Source organism: Pelobates fuscus, chromosome 4, assembly GCF_036172605.1.
Source record: "Pelobates fuscus isolate aPelFus1 chromosome 4, aPelFus1.pri, whole genome shotgun sequence".
NCBI classification, from domain to species: domain Eukaryota; kingdom Metazoa; phylum Chordata; class Amphibia; order Anura; family Pelobatidae; genus Pelobates; species Pelobates fuscus.
The window spans coordinates 101609123-101621667 of record NC_086320.1 but is presented as its reverse complement, the minus strand read 5'-3'; the positions used below and the strand labels follow the sequence as shown (position 1 = coordinate 101621667).

General features: G+C 37.0%; 1 protein-coding gene across 2 annotated transcripts in view; it reads right to left on the bottom strand.

Moving 5' to 3' along the window:
• Positions 1-936: 936 nt before the first annotated feature.
• Positions 937-12545, bottom strand: part of NOL4 (nucleolar protein 4) — a 305245-nt gene continuing 293636 nt past the window's right edge. For both annotated transcript variants that reach the window (XM_063451430.1, XM_063451431.1), the window contains one exon: positions 937-3503. In XM_063451430.1, the coding sequence (XP_063307500.1) occupies positions 3310-3503 (194 nt within the window). In that variant the 3' untranslated portion in view covers positions 937-3309. The remainder of the gene's footprint in view (positions 3504-12545) is intronic.

Sequence of the window (12545 nt, the reverse complement as noted above, 5' to 3'; positions counted from 1 at the left end):
GTCTAACCGCTAGAGCAAACGAAGGAAAGTCCTCATATTAGCTAGGATATTCAAGTGAAGTAAGTACGGTAAACAAAAAGAAAGTAAAACCCAAAGAAAGACATACTACTCAAGGCTTGGACTGCTGTAATTCTTGACCCTTAAACTTTTGTTATACCGTACCATAGCACTCAGGCTTGTTATCTCTAACCCTCAGGGACATCCACAGGGGCTCACTGGTCCAGCTCTATTTGCTCGTTCGCAGTAGTTGTTTAGTATTAGTTTCAGCTTTGCCTGCTCTTCCACACGGCATTTGACATAAGGTTAGGACACACTTTTCACATACTTGCCTATACTTACCTGCTCTTGCCTCAATACTGCAGAGTTAGTGACTTGCCCCATGAGCCTAACAAGGCGCGTTATACACTAGCTCCCAGTATTGCGCTGCCCAGACAGTCATACCGTTTTGTCTCTTTTCACACACGCACACACATATGCTACTCAAGATATTAAAAGTCTGCCACATGAAGCACATTATAGAGACTTATTGTATCAAACTGATAAGTCAACTACATGCTGGTAATGACCTATGCTACAATGCCACTATTCCGCTTCCCATTAGCTTGAGTGCTGTGGCACTTTGTTTATGTTCTCTTATATGGATGATAGTCATGAAAGAAACAGACACAGTCCCATTCTAACAAATTAAGACACCTAGTTACTATCATCCCGGGCCTATGCAAAGGACCCTTCTTTTGATATTGATCTATGATGACACACTTGGCCTCTGCAAAGGCAAATGTACTACTATCTGCCTGTTCAGTAATATGTGTGAACCAATTTTGCATGTTCTAATAAAAAAACATTTAAAATAAAAATCACACGATTTTACACATAAATTGTTTTATTTATCCAAACAAAACAGAGGAAATGTCAGCCCTCAGTCTTTGATTTTTTTTCATTGAAATTTGTGAACACTGGTCCACAACATAAAGATGTTTTCTGTAATAATGTACAATATATTAAAAATATTCATAATTCAATAGCTTTCACATTATATTTCACAAACAGTATCACAAAATTTTCTTTTCTTTAATAAGCAACAATAATTCTAGAAACACCCAAAGAAAAAAAAAAGCACAGCAATGCCCACAGTTACAAGAAAAAGTGCACATTACTGGGTCACAATCACAGTCAGTCTATAGAAAACAGGTATGTTTATGTACAAAATATCACTGGTGCCTTAAACTCATTGTCAAAAATTGAATTACATTTTTACATGAAATAAGGCAAATTCAGGAATGCACAAGGGACATGATATTTAACAAAAGCTAAACAACTAAACAGATATTATACAGTGCAATGAACAAAAGTACTCTCTAGCTCTAAGTGAAAATTGATGACTCAGTGCACAAAATAAACACCATTAATGTGTAGTGATCATTACAAAATAAGGAAATAGAGAGGTTGGAGTTTACTATCAATTTACAATGTTTATACACCTTCAGTCTGGTGGGAGGTTATATTGATCACACAGTGTGTGAAATGGCCTTGGTTTAACCTTTAAATGTCAGAGGAGGACATGTGTCGCATTGTCTTACAATATGTTGCACGGCCCTCTGGCACTGAACCTGTTAACCCTTTTGTTAATAGGAGCCAGCAGTGCACTTCTGTTTTACTGCTTGTGCCGCCAGTGTTCAAAGAGTTAACTGCAGCCTCGTCAAATGTAAAATGCACACCAGAGTGCAAAATATCAGATTGTCACTTGCAACCTCTTAAATAATTCAATTTTAAATAGACATTAGTATCCAACCAGGAAGTGAAGGACTTGCAGGTTAACAGCAGCAGAAATTATGGAACTGAGTGACCAAGCTCTGCAAATTCAAACATTCCCTGGTTTGCGTCATATCAATTAACAACAAAGAGAAAGGGGATAGGTACGTTTGCATTGGCAAACAGGATTTCCACAACATCCAATTTGCTAGTATGGACTACGGGAATCCTGCAATCAGATGCGATGATGCTTAAAGGAACATACCATTTAGGTTCTTTTTCCTCACAAGCAGGATGAGAGAAAATTTTCTGATTTATTTAAATGAGTTTTTATCCACCAGAGTTATATGTAACAGGTTATTCCCTGATGACTGATGCAGGGACTGTTTAACTGTGTAAACATACCACTGGCAGTTGCTTTTTGTTGTGTGAAGCTCTTTTTTTAATTTGTGTGAGTCAATGGATCATTTTTGTGGAATGTTGTGTAGTCTCGTTGGAGCTGTGAGAATTAACGCTTGATATGCCATGCAGATGAGCAATTGCTCTGAAATGTGGTGCTATAGATCCCACTGTTACCTAAATGGTTAAGATGCATGAAAACACCAACCTGCAACGGAAATAAGCAGGCAATGCAGCCAAGGGTGATCCTTTTCAATACATCTCTCACCTCCTCAGGGACCACATGGCTTAAATAAACGCCCGTGCTGTATAGCAGCTGGCAGCCAAGTTATCTGAACTTCCTTGATCGCTTTCCCTAAAACAGCTTTGGAAATTGAAAAGTACTTTGGTTTATTTGGATATCCCTTTTAGAATCCAGAAAAAAACAATTGACACCGCTAAAATGTTAGTTGCCAAATGCCTTGTTTTGTACTTAGACTACGGAACATCTTCTTTTAATGCTCTTTATCCTAAATAGAAATATCCCCAACAGCATCAAGCACCTATGGTGGTTTATTCATTGTTTTGGATTTTAAGAAGTCAGACGTATCTATGAGCTGAAGAAGGGGGAGGTCAAAAATATTTATTTAACCCACATATAGAGAACATGGAAAGATTATCAAAATATAAATAAAATGTCTGCATGAAAACAAGTACCATATTAAAAAAATCCCAATATTTAAAAAATATGCAATCCTTCATTAAGTTTCCTAGCATGAGTGTATGGTGGCATTGTCCTGCCGAAGCTTGTAGCTCTAATTCCAGAGTCGGTAGCACATTCCACTAATATTGCACTTGGAAATCGAACTAGTGTAACCTCTCCATGTCTCCATTTGCTTCACTGGTTTGCATGACTTAATGATCTACAGCCACATATGCAATATTTAAACTGACACACCGAGAACAAAAAGCTGGACATATCAACGACCTCCAGAATGAGATCTGACGTTCACCCGCAGCACCTTAACATCACTGCATGGATCAAAAACAGTGTGGCATTATGGTAATTAACTCCTCTACACATCAGTGCCGGAACAAGAAGGGCCTACTCTGGCACATACGAATGTCATTAGCGGAACTCCGGTACTAAACCAGGCCAGGGAAGAGAGATTGTATGACTCAGTTCTGCTGTAAAATGAGGTTTTCCAGTTCATCTGCTGAACGCAACAAAAATGCTGCAGATTCCCGATAGCCTGCAACCAGCTGCCTCACTGCATTAATTTCTGTAGGATTTAGCTGAGGTCTGGAACTTGTGTTGCTGGGTGCCGTGGAGCTGGTGGCCAGCTGCCTTTTCATGCTCAGATCAGTGGGTCCTGTTAATGATATTTAAAGGAAAATTGTGTTAGATATACATGGTACATATTTGGTTACTTCCTGTTCATATAGCGCTATTTAATAAGTAAATAGGTCTTCGTAAATAATGGATCTCCCTAGATCCTAAAAGCTTTTGTATTTAAAGGGGGATCTACTTCAGGGATGACTACCTCTGCTCTACTTGCTGTAGTTATCAAACAACATAACCTGGAGCTTAAATATCCATTTAACTAGTTGACTACCATAGAAACTCACTGTCTAAACTTGGTGTCAAGCTTTAAGGGATACTATAGTGATAGGAATATATAGTTGTATTCCTAGCTCTATAGCTCCCTCTGTTCCTCCCTCCTTGTGTCCCCACTCCCCCCCAGCACTATGTGTTAATAAACCATTACTGTACTGACCCAAATCCAGCACTAATCTCTGTAGGTGCTGGGTCAACGTTCCGCCCCTTCCGATGTGGGGAGGAGGTCGCTAATGCGAATGTGTGGTTAGTGCTGCGAGCCCATTAGGCTCTCACCATAGGAAAGCATTAGTGCAATGCTTTCCTAAGGAGATTTTACAGATGCTGGATGTCCTCAAGCAGAGCGTGAGAATGTCCAGTGTCAGGTGACCAAAAGTCACCTAACGAGCAGGAAGTGCCTCTAGTGGCTGTATGATTGACAACCATTAGAGGCAGTCTTAACCCTGCACTGTAATTATTCCAGTTTATCAGAAACTGCACTAATTAACATTGCAGGGTTAAGGGGACTGGGACATTGCACCCAGACCACTTCAGTGAGATGAAGTGATCTGGGTGCAATGTCCCTGTCCCCTTTAACCATCTGCCCAGTAAGCAGCATTAACCAGTTTTTTTTTGTTTTTTAGTGGTGTACAGTAGTGAACGCAGCAGCAATCATTCTCTAACCTCTGAACCTAACAGTTCTATAAATATTAACACTGGAGTCAAAGCATCAGATAGTCTGGGAGTAGTTGCACGATTTTTAATGAATAGGTGAGTGGATAATTGTCGAACCCTAATAAATGATTAAAAACAAACAGTGTACATTCACCTGTGTGTAGATAGCAAACACACTTAGTGGGTATTGGGTGAAACAAACACACAAATTACCCTTAAACCCTAATAAATGTAGAATACGAAACCGAAGGTTAATGAGATTTTACATTTCTAATAATAAATGCTGTTTGTTCATGGTAGAAACTTACAATAAAACATCAAACGTTTTCAATTATTCCATCACTAGAACTAACCCCAATAACCTAATTTATACATACATGAGACATTTCCATTAACCATCTGTGACAATTTAAATGTAACTATTTCAGGTATCATGGAGCTTTGCCAACATTGACATCAACCAGATTGTCAAATATAGCAGCCAGACTGTATATTGCTTTCAATTACAGTTCCGTTAGTTTGCCGATAATAAGCAGAACTGTTGAAGATAAGCTAGGCAGTGATCCTTGTAGAGCTGTCCCCGGCAGCATAATCTTATAATAAAAGTATAATCTGAGACCTTGGTAGTCCCCATCATTTAGTCTTCACCTGCATTATAATCATGCGATTTTCTATAGCATGTTGTCAATTACTACAATCTGTAAACATTAGCGAAACACCACTTTAAGTGTCTAACAATTAAATACTAATGATTTTCAAGAGCATCTACCCTAATGACAGCATTGTGCAGGAAATGTAACCAGACCAGAGCCAATAACACGAGCATCTTTTTATTGTATTAAACGACTGTAAATGCTACAGTGAATAGATTGTTATTGGTACTAAATATGAACTAAGCTTTGATTCATTTAATGGATGTTTGTTGACTTTGGAAGAATAAAAGCCATGACAATTAAAGGAAATTGCAACATTGAATAAAATGTTAAATCCCCGATTAGATTTGTTGAACCTTTTTTTTTTCAAGCAGTAAACTGTTAGCATTGTAGATGACGCAATTCACATCAGAATGCAGTTCAGTCAAAGCATAGCCACAGAATGCTCTCGAGGAGTTGGCAAACTGTTCTAAAAAAATGATGGTTAAAAAGGTGACATTTTTGTTTATAGCAAAATTCTGCTGGTTATTGCTCAAATTTCCATTTAAAAAAAGACTGCAAAATTAAGAGCGACAGAAAAAAGAAGTCACAATGAACACTTTTCTGTTCGAAAAAAGGTGATGAAAAAAATGCATAAATTTGATGCATCATCAATAAGAAAAAAGTATAGTAAAAAATGGCAGACAGTACAAGAAGCAACAGATTTAAAAAAAAAAAAAAAAAAGATCTGTCAGATTTAATAGATTTGCACAAAAAAACATTCCCCCAGAACTTTCAATCAATATCCCACAATGGTTCTTCAACAACCCCTACAAAGGGCAAAGTTTACCGCAATGATTAAAAACAAGCGGTACGCAGGTTATGGGATAGAGATAAATACAATTTCTACATTTCTACATTCTACACAACCAAAACTAAACAATAGGAGTCTGTGCTGAATCCAGAGGTGTTCGGTATACAACAAAGTAAAGCTGCCTACGAAAAGCACTCTGTATGGTTCTGTATGGTCGCAAAGTCTCAAAAAACTTCATGGCCACTTGTATCTATTATATTATATATCAAATATACACCAGTTCTGCTGAAAAGATGTAAATATGGAGCTCTCACCATGGTATCTAGTAGAAAGATTAATTTTGTAATATAGCCCTTTTTGCTCATATTATTTTAGAACACTGGGAAAATTCTGACATGACAGGGACTGAAAGTAATGGTAAATACCTCCCAACATTTCAAATAGCCACAATAAGCACTTTTGTCTTTGGAATTGTTGCTAGTAAGGAAATAGAAATATGGCAGAAATTGGAGGTGTAGGCCAACACAGTTACAGTAAAGAGAATTGTGCATTAAAGATGAGATCTAAAATTTACTGTGTTATAAGTGTGTGTATATATATGCACGCATCTGAAATATTAGTGTATGTGTATCTTATTTAAAATACACATATACTAATATATAAAATGCGAGCGTCATACATAGTAGGCCCATAAAGTACAGCAGCTATTTTGTACAATTTACAGATTATTCACATGAAAATAACTATATATTGAACTTAATGGGACAACGTCCATGCATATTAAAGGAACAGGAAAAGACAGCTGAAGGTTGTTGCAAATACAACAGTACGTCAATGCTCACTGGCATGGGGAGTGCACAATGCAAGTACACCTGGCACTTCTGTGATGATCTATGTATTATGTATTAAAAGTGTCCATGTGTGAACATATTCCAAGTGCTGCTATGTTTTCATGGGATAGCAGGGAGTGGCTCAATATGTTCAGCTATTTATGTGTTACCGAACCGATAATGTGAGCAAAACCAGGGAAAGCTGCCTGCAGGAAAAACAAACTTTAGAGATGAGTAGTTTTTGTGCTTTGTTTGGAATGTTAAAACAAGATTATTAAGGCATTAAAAATGGGAAGAGGGAGTAGAAGATTAACGCCAACGTGGAGTGTCCCCTGCATGGTAGCAGGCTGATTAAATATAAAATGGAAGCAACTGTGTCATCTTAGGCTGATTATCTACATATTGTATCTCTAACTATAGAAACACGATGTATAATAACATGCATTAGAATTTCTAGTTGTCACGGGAACACTTGATAAAATCTAATTTAAATCTTAATTCTCGTTTCTCTCTATATTAAGATCAGTATTTGAGGCATAGAAACTGATGATATACAAGCCTGTGCTTTTAAAGTCAGAATTGCAGTAGGAACCCGAGGGGCAGCCCAGCCGCCGCACACATAAAGAGCTCTTTCTAAGTGCACCATTTCCCCTGGACTAGATCATTTGATCATTTCTATCTCGGCGTGTATAGTCTTCCAGTAAGACAAGGACATGACTTACATGCAGGGCTCTACTGAATATAAGGGATATCAACAGAGTTATTTTAAATGTCATTATTGTACAGCACAGATTATAATTGTTCTACTATTTTGTTATTTTTCTATTAATAACAAAATTATATTAATATTGTAAATATTGGTTATCATCTAGACTTGTGCATGGAAAACAAGTTGGCTTGGCCAAACCATTTTTTCAAAAAAGAGAAAATGTTTCGGGACACCAAAATTTCGTCCGAATTTTGTTTCAGCTCAACAGGAATTCGGAACCAACATTCCAGTTCGGGAACTGAATTGGGCCAAACAGTGTTTTTCAAAATATATACATACATAATATTATGTACAAATTTTGCTGTGATAGGAGCATTTTCCCATCATATGGTTCAAGTGAGTAAAAAATAAACAATAAATGGAAAACAGGAGGAGTAAAAATAAAAATCGGATATTTATATTATATACTTTTTTTTTCTTATATTGCTTATTGCAATCATCTTTTTTTCCCCCCATCAATCATCTCTTTTTTTGGTGTCACAAGCTTAATTCCGAATAGCGACCCCAGCTGAACATGTTCGACATTGCATGGTTTGTTTGGTCCATGATTGAAATACATTTCGGCCCGGAGAGTGAGAGTATGAATGATCACCCAATTGGGCCAAATTGAGCCGAATTGCTTTGGCCCATAACAAATCTGTCATTCTAGTATCATATTTTAAAACACTTCAGTATGTCTGAATATTATGTTATAGGTATGTTACAGATATTTTGCCTTAACACGCTTTTGCATATCTTCTGCAGGTGTCTGAGATGTGTGGAGGCACTACACTGGATCTTGTTTAGAATAAATACTACCGTCATTTTCTTCCCTGACACCAGAGGAAAATAATAGACTGTATTACACAGTTCATTAATTTTAATTTCATATTATTTAATGTAGGACCGGGATCTTAACCCCTTAAGGACACATGACATGTCATGATTCCCTTTTATTCCAGAAGTTTGATCCCTAAGGGGTTAAACAATGTAACTAAAAGCATTTTCAAGAAATCTTGACTGACTGAAGAATCACTAAAGACTGTAATTCTTTAGCTAGCATGTTACCTTTTCATTAGTTCGAATAAAGACTTCATGCAGTCAGGAAAAAAAGAAAAAACTCTCAGACAACATTGTACAAGGTGCAGTGAGAGAAGTTAATAGACCTCACATCCAATGGAGCGCGTGCAAACTCCATCCACACAGTTTCTTGAAAAGAAGCACAGCAAACTGTTATTTACTGTCGCTAATAGCAAAGGCTTAGCATACATTCTTTTAAGAAGGAATTCCATTTGTAATTGTTTAGGTTTTATAACTAGAGAAGATATTGGCTTCAATCACAATATATTGTTCGATAGCTGTCAGCATGTTAATGACTGGAGATGTCATGACACAATCATAATTATCCAATACACTTTGACAAAACTTTTCCCCTTACAGGTTTTGCAAAAAAAAAAAAAGTACATCTCACACTGAGATGTCAAGATTAAATGATTATTCCCATTTTTAGAAGAGGAATTAATCGACACATTAACCTAAGCAATATTAAATCAAGACCTTTGTTGGCATTACCGGAACAAAACGCTGACAAAGATTTCACAAGGCTCAAATTCTGCATTTAACTAAACAATTATTGGAATATTCCTTGATTAAGAGACCAGGAGAAATTAACAACTTTCCGATCCTTCATTCTCTACTTTGTAGGTTACAGCTGCCACCATCTCTACTGCAGCCTAAAATGTAAACTGACTGATTGAAAGGATTGCTGAAACACCTGGTGCACAAAGAAACCATTGGTTTAAATCAAATTAGATCTATTATTGGAGAGGACAGTGTGATTATTAGTTGCATAAAGGTTTTATTGATTTGTTTTCAAACTGGTATAAATTACCGTATATACTCGAGTATAAGTCGACCCGAATATAAGCCGAGGCCCCTAATTTTACCCCCAAAAACTGGGAAAACTTATTGACTCGAGTATAAGACTAGGGTGGGAAATGCAGCAGCTACTGGTAAATTTCTAAATAAAATTAGATCCTAAAAAAATTACACTAATTGAATATTTATTTACAGTGTGTGTATATAATGAATGCAGTGTGTGTGTATATGAGTGCAGTGTGTGTGTGTATGAATGCAGTGTGTATGAGTGCAGTGCAGTGTGTGTATGAGTGCAGTGTGTGTATGTATGAGTGCAGTGTGTGTATGAGTGCAGTGTGTGTGTGTATGAATGCAGTGTGTGTATGAGTGCAGTGTGTATGTGTGTGATGCAGAGCCTTGGTGGGGGGTGGGAATGTTTAATATATTTTTTTATTATTATTATTGTATTTTTATTTTTGTTATATTATTTTTTTTTTCATTATAATTTTTTTTAATATTATTATTTTATTTTTATTTTTTTTCATCCCCCCTCCCTGCTTGATACATGGCAGGGAGGGGAGCTCTCCTTCCCTGGTGGTCCAGTGGCATTGGCAGTTCAGTGGGGGGGGAAGGGGGCTGGCAGAGAGCACTTACCTCTCTTGCAGCTCCTGTCAGCTCCTTTCTCCTCTGCGCCGGTCTGGTCAGCTTCTCTGTCAGCTCACAGTGTAAGTCTTGCGAGAGCCGCACTATGACCCCGTGGCTCTCGCGAGATTTACACTGGGAGCTGACAGAGGTGCTGAACGGACCGGCGTGGAGGAGAAGGGAGCTGACAGGAGCTGCAGGAGAGGTAAGTAACCGCACACAGCCCCCTGTCTGTATTATGGCAATGTAAATTGCCATAATACAGACAGTGACTCGAGTATAAGCCGAGTTGGGGTTTTTCAGCACAAAAAATGTGCTGAAAAACTCGGCTTATAGTCGAGTATATACGGTATATAGATCTGATATGCACATACCTTTGTTTAATTGTGAATGGACAGTGGATTGAACCTTTAAAAAGGATATAGTAACTATAATGAGGAAAAGCAAAAATATAGAAAATAGTATTTAAATGTAGTGAAATTGACAGTATGTTGCTGGAGGCTAGTGAGATATTCCAGCATACTGACTGAAAAATGTATTCAGAATTATACTGAAACATTCTTGGACATTTTAGAAACATCCATCTGCTTCATAGAATGGACCTAAGAGTTCTTATAATGTCAGCCTTACGTTAAACACAGCTTTCACATCCCTGAACTCTATAATTTGTAGCATGGTCTACTGAAGAAATGTAAACAATGTTTACAAGAAAAAAGTTAAAACACATAACTTACCAAGTTATGCCCTCTTTAAAATTGCTTCGGGAGATAAGGGGGATTAATGTGCGGCTAAAGTCATGTTGTAGGAATGATGGTTTGGGCTTTTTAGAGCACTGGGTTGAGATTGCACTTGGGTACTGTATTTAAATTTTAAATTAGAGTTAGGTGAGAAAGGATACAGGAATCTACAAATTGGAAATAGGACATAAAGGAGATGGGCTTTAGCTCAGCACGAGGGAGGTGGACATGGGGGAAGGGTACGATCAAAACAGAGGAGGTATGTGATACTGTTAAAAATTCACAAAGTTTTCACAAAAATTCACATAAAGTAGAAGTGACTCATGATATTATTAAATGTATTCTTACTAATGCAAGAAGCCTAAATAACAAAATGGGGGAACTAGAGGCAACACATATGCTAAGCAATATGGCATAATAGACATAACGGAAGCATGCTGGAATGAAACACATGTGGGTAGCTAACTTAACTGGTTACACATAATTTAGGAAGGATAGAAAAAAAACAAAAAAAAACCACAAAGGTAGTCGGGTATGTTTGTATGTCCACTTTGAAAAAGGCGTTGTGCCGAAACGTTGGGGTGCTGTGGTCTCCAGCTCAGGTCAGTATACCAGTTACATTTGGGTTTAGGCATTGAGCACTTGTCTAGGTTATGTGGTTATTGGTTAGGTAATTGTTTGCATGTTTGCACTTTACTACTTGTACGCGTGTATGTATACATTATCTGATTACATTTATTTTGTGCAATACTCTTTTGGTGTGCTATGGTATGTTTGTATGTCAACCATGAGTTAAATCCAAATAGAAAGAAAGTGGAATGTGACGAGGAACATGTAGACGTTTTATGTGTCGATATCTGCCTGGGGCCAAAGAAGGGAAATCAATTATTGGCTGATATAAGTTATAAACCACCTAATTTTAGAGCCAATTAGGAAAGCTCTACATCTGGGTAGCATGTTAATTATTGGAGATTTTATTTACTTATAAACTCAAACAAGCAAAGCCACGTGGGGTATAATAAAACATATCATTTTAATACGGACAATTTCAATAAGATTATGGCAGCTTTACGACTTATTGAGTGGCATAAAGTCATTAGTGAAATAAAACACTGAGGATAAATGTAATATCTTCAAACAATTATTAGAAATGTACACTTATCAGTATGTGCCATTGGGTAATAAATATAAAGAAACAAATTGAAACCAATGTGGCTTATTGTGAAGGTACACCTAAAAAATTTAAATAAGAATATGGCATTTAAAGGACTTAAATCGGACAAATCAGGGGCATCCTATAAAAGATACAAGGAAGCCAATAATGCGTGCAAAAAGCTGATTTGATGGGCCAAACCAGAAAATGACAAAATGACAAAGAGAGCAAACCAACTCTCTAAAAAAATGTAAACTACATAAATTAAAACATTTTAAAAAAAAAAAAAAAAAATGAAAGTGTATGTACACTAAAACCAGAGATGACTGTTTGTTAATGAAGACCAGAAAAGGGCAGAAATTTTAAATAGCCATTTTTCCTCAGTATAAAATAAAAAAGCACATTTGGAAAGAGATATGCAAATCATTACTGCAAATAACTTGCAGAATAAAATGTTATTGGATGACTTAAGACAAGGTTCTGCAGCAACTAAGAAAAAAGTTAATGTAAACAAAACCACAGCGTTTGGCGTTATTCACCCACGAGTACTTAAAAGGCAAAGTGTGGAAATACGTGAACCTCTGTATTTAATGTTTCAGAATTCTTTCTTTTTAGGAATTGTACTGGAGGATTGAAGGAATGCAGACGCGGGTCCTATATTCCAAAAGGGTTCAAAATGTTTGCCTTGAAATGATAGACCTGTGAGATCAACTTCTGTGGCTAGGATGTG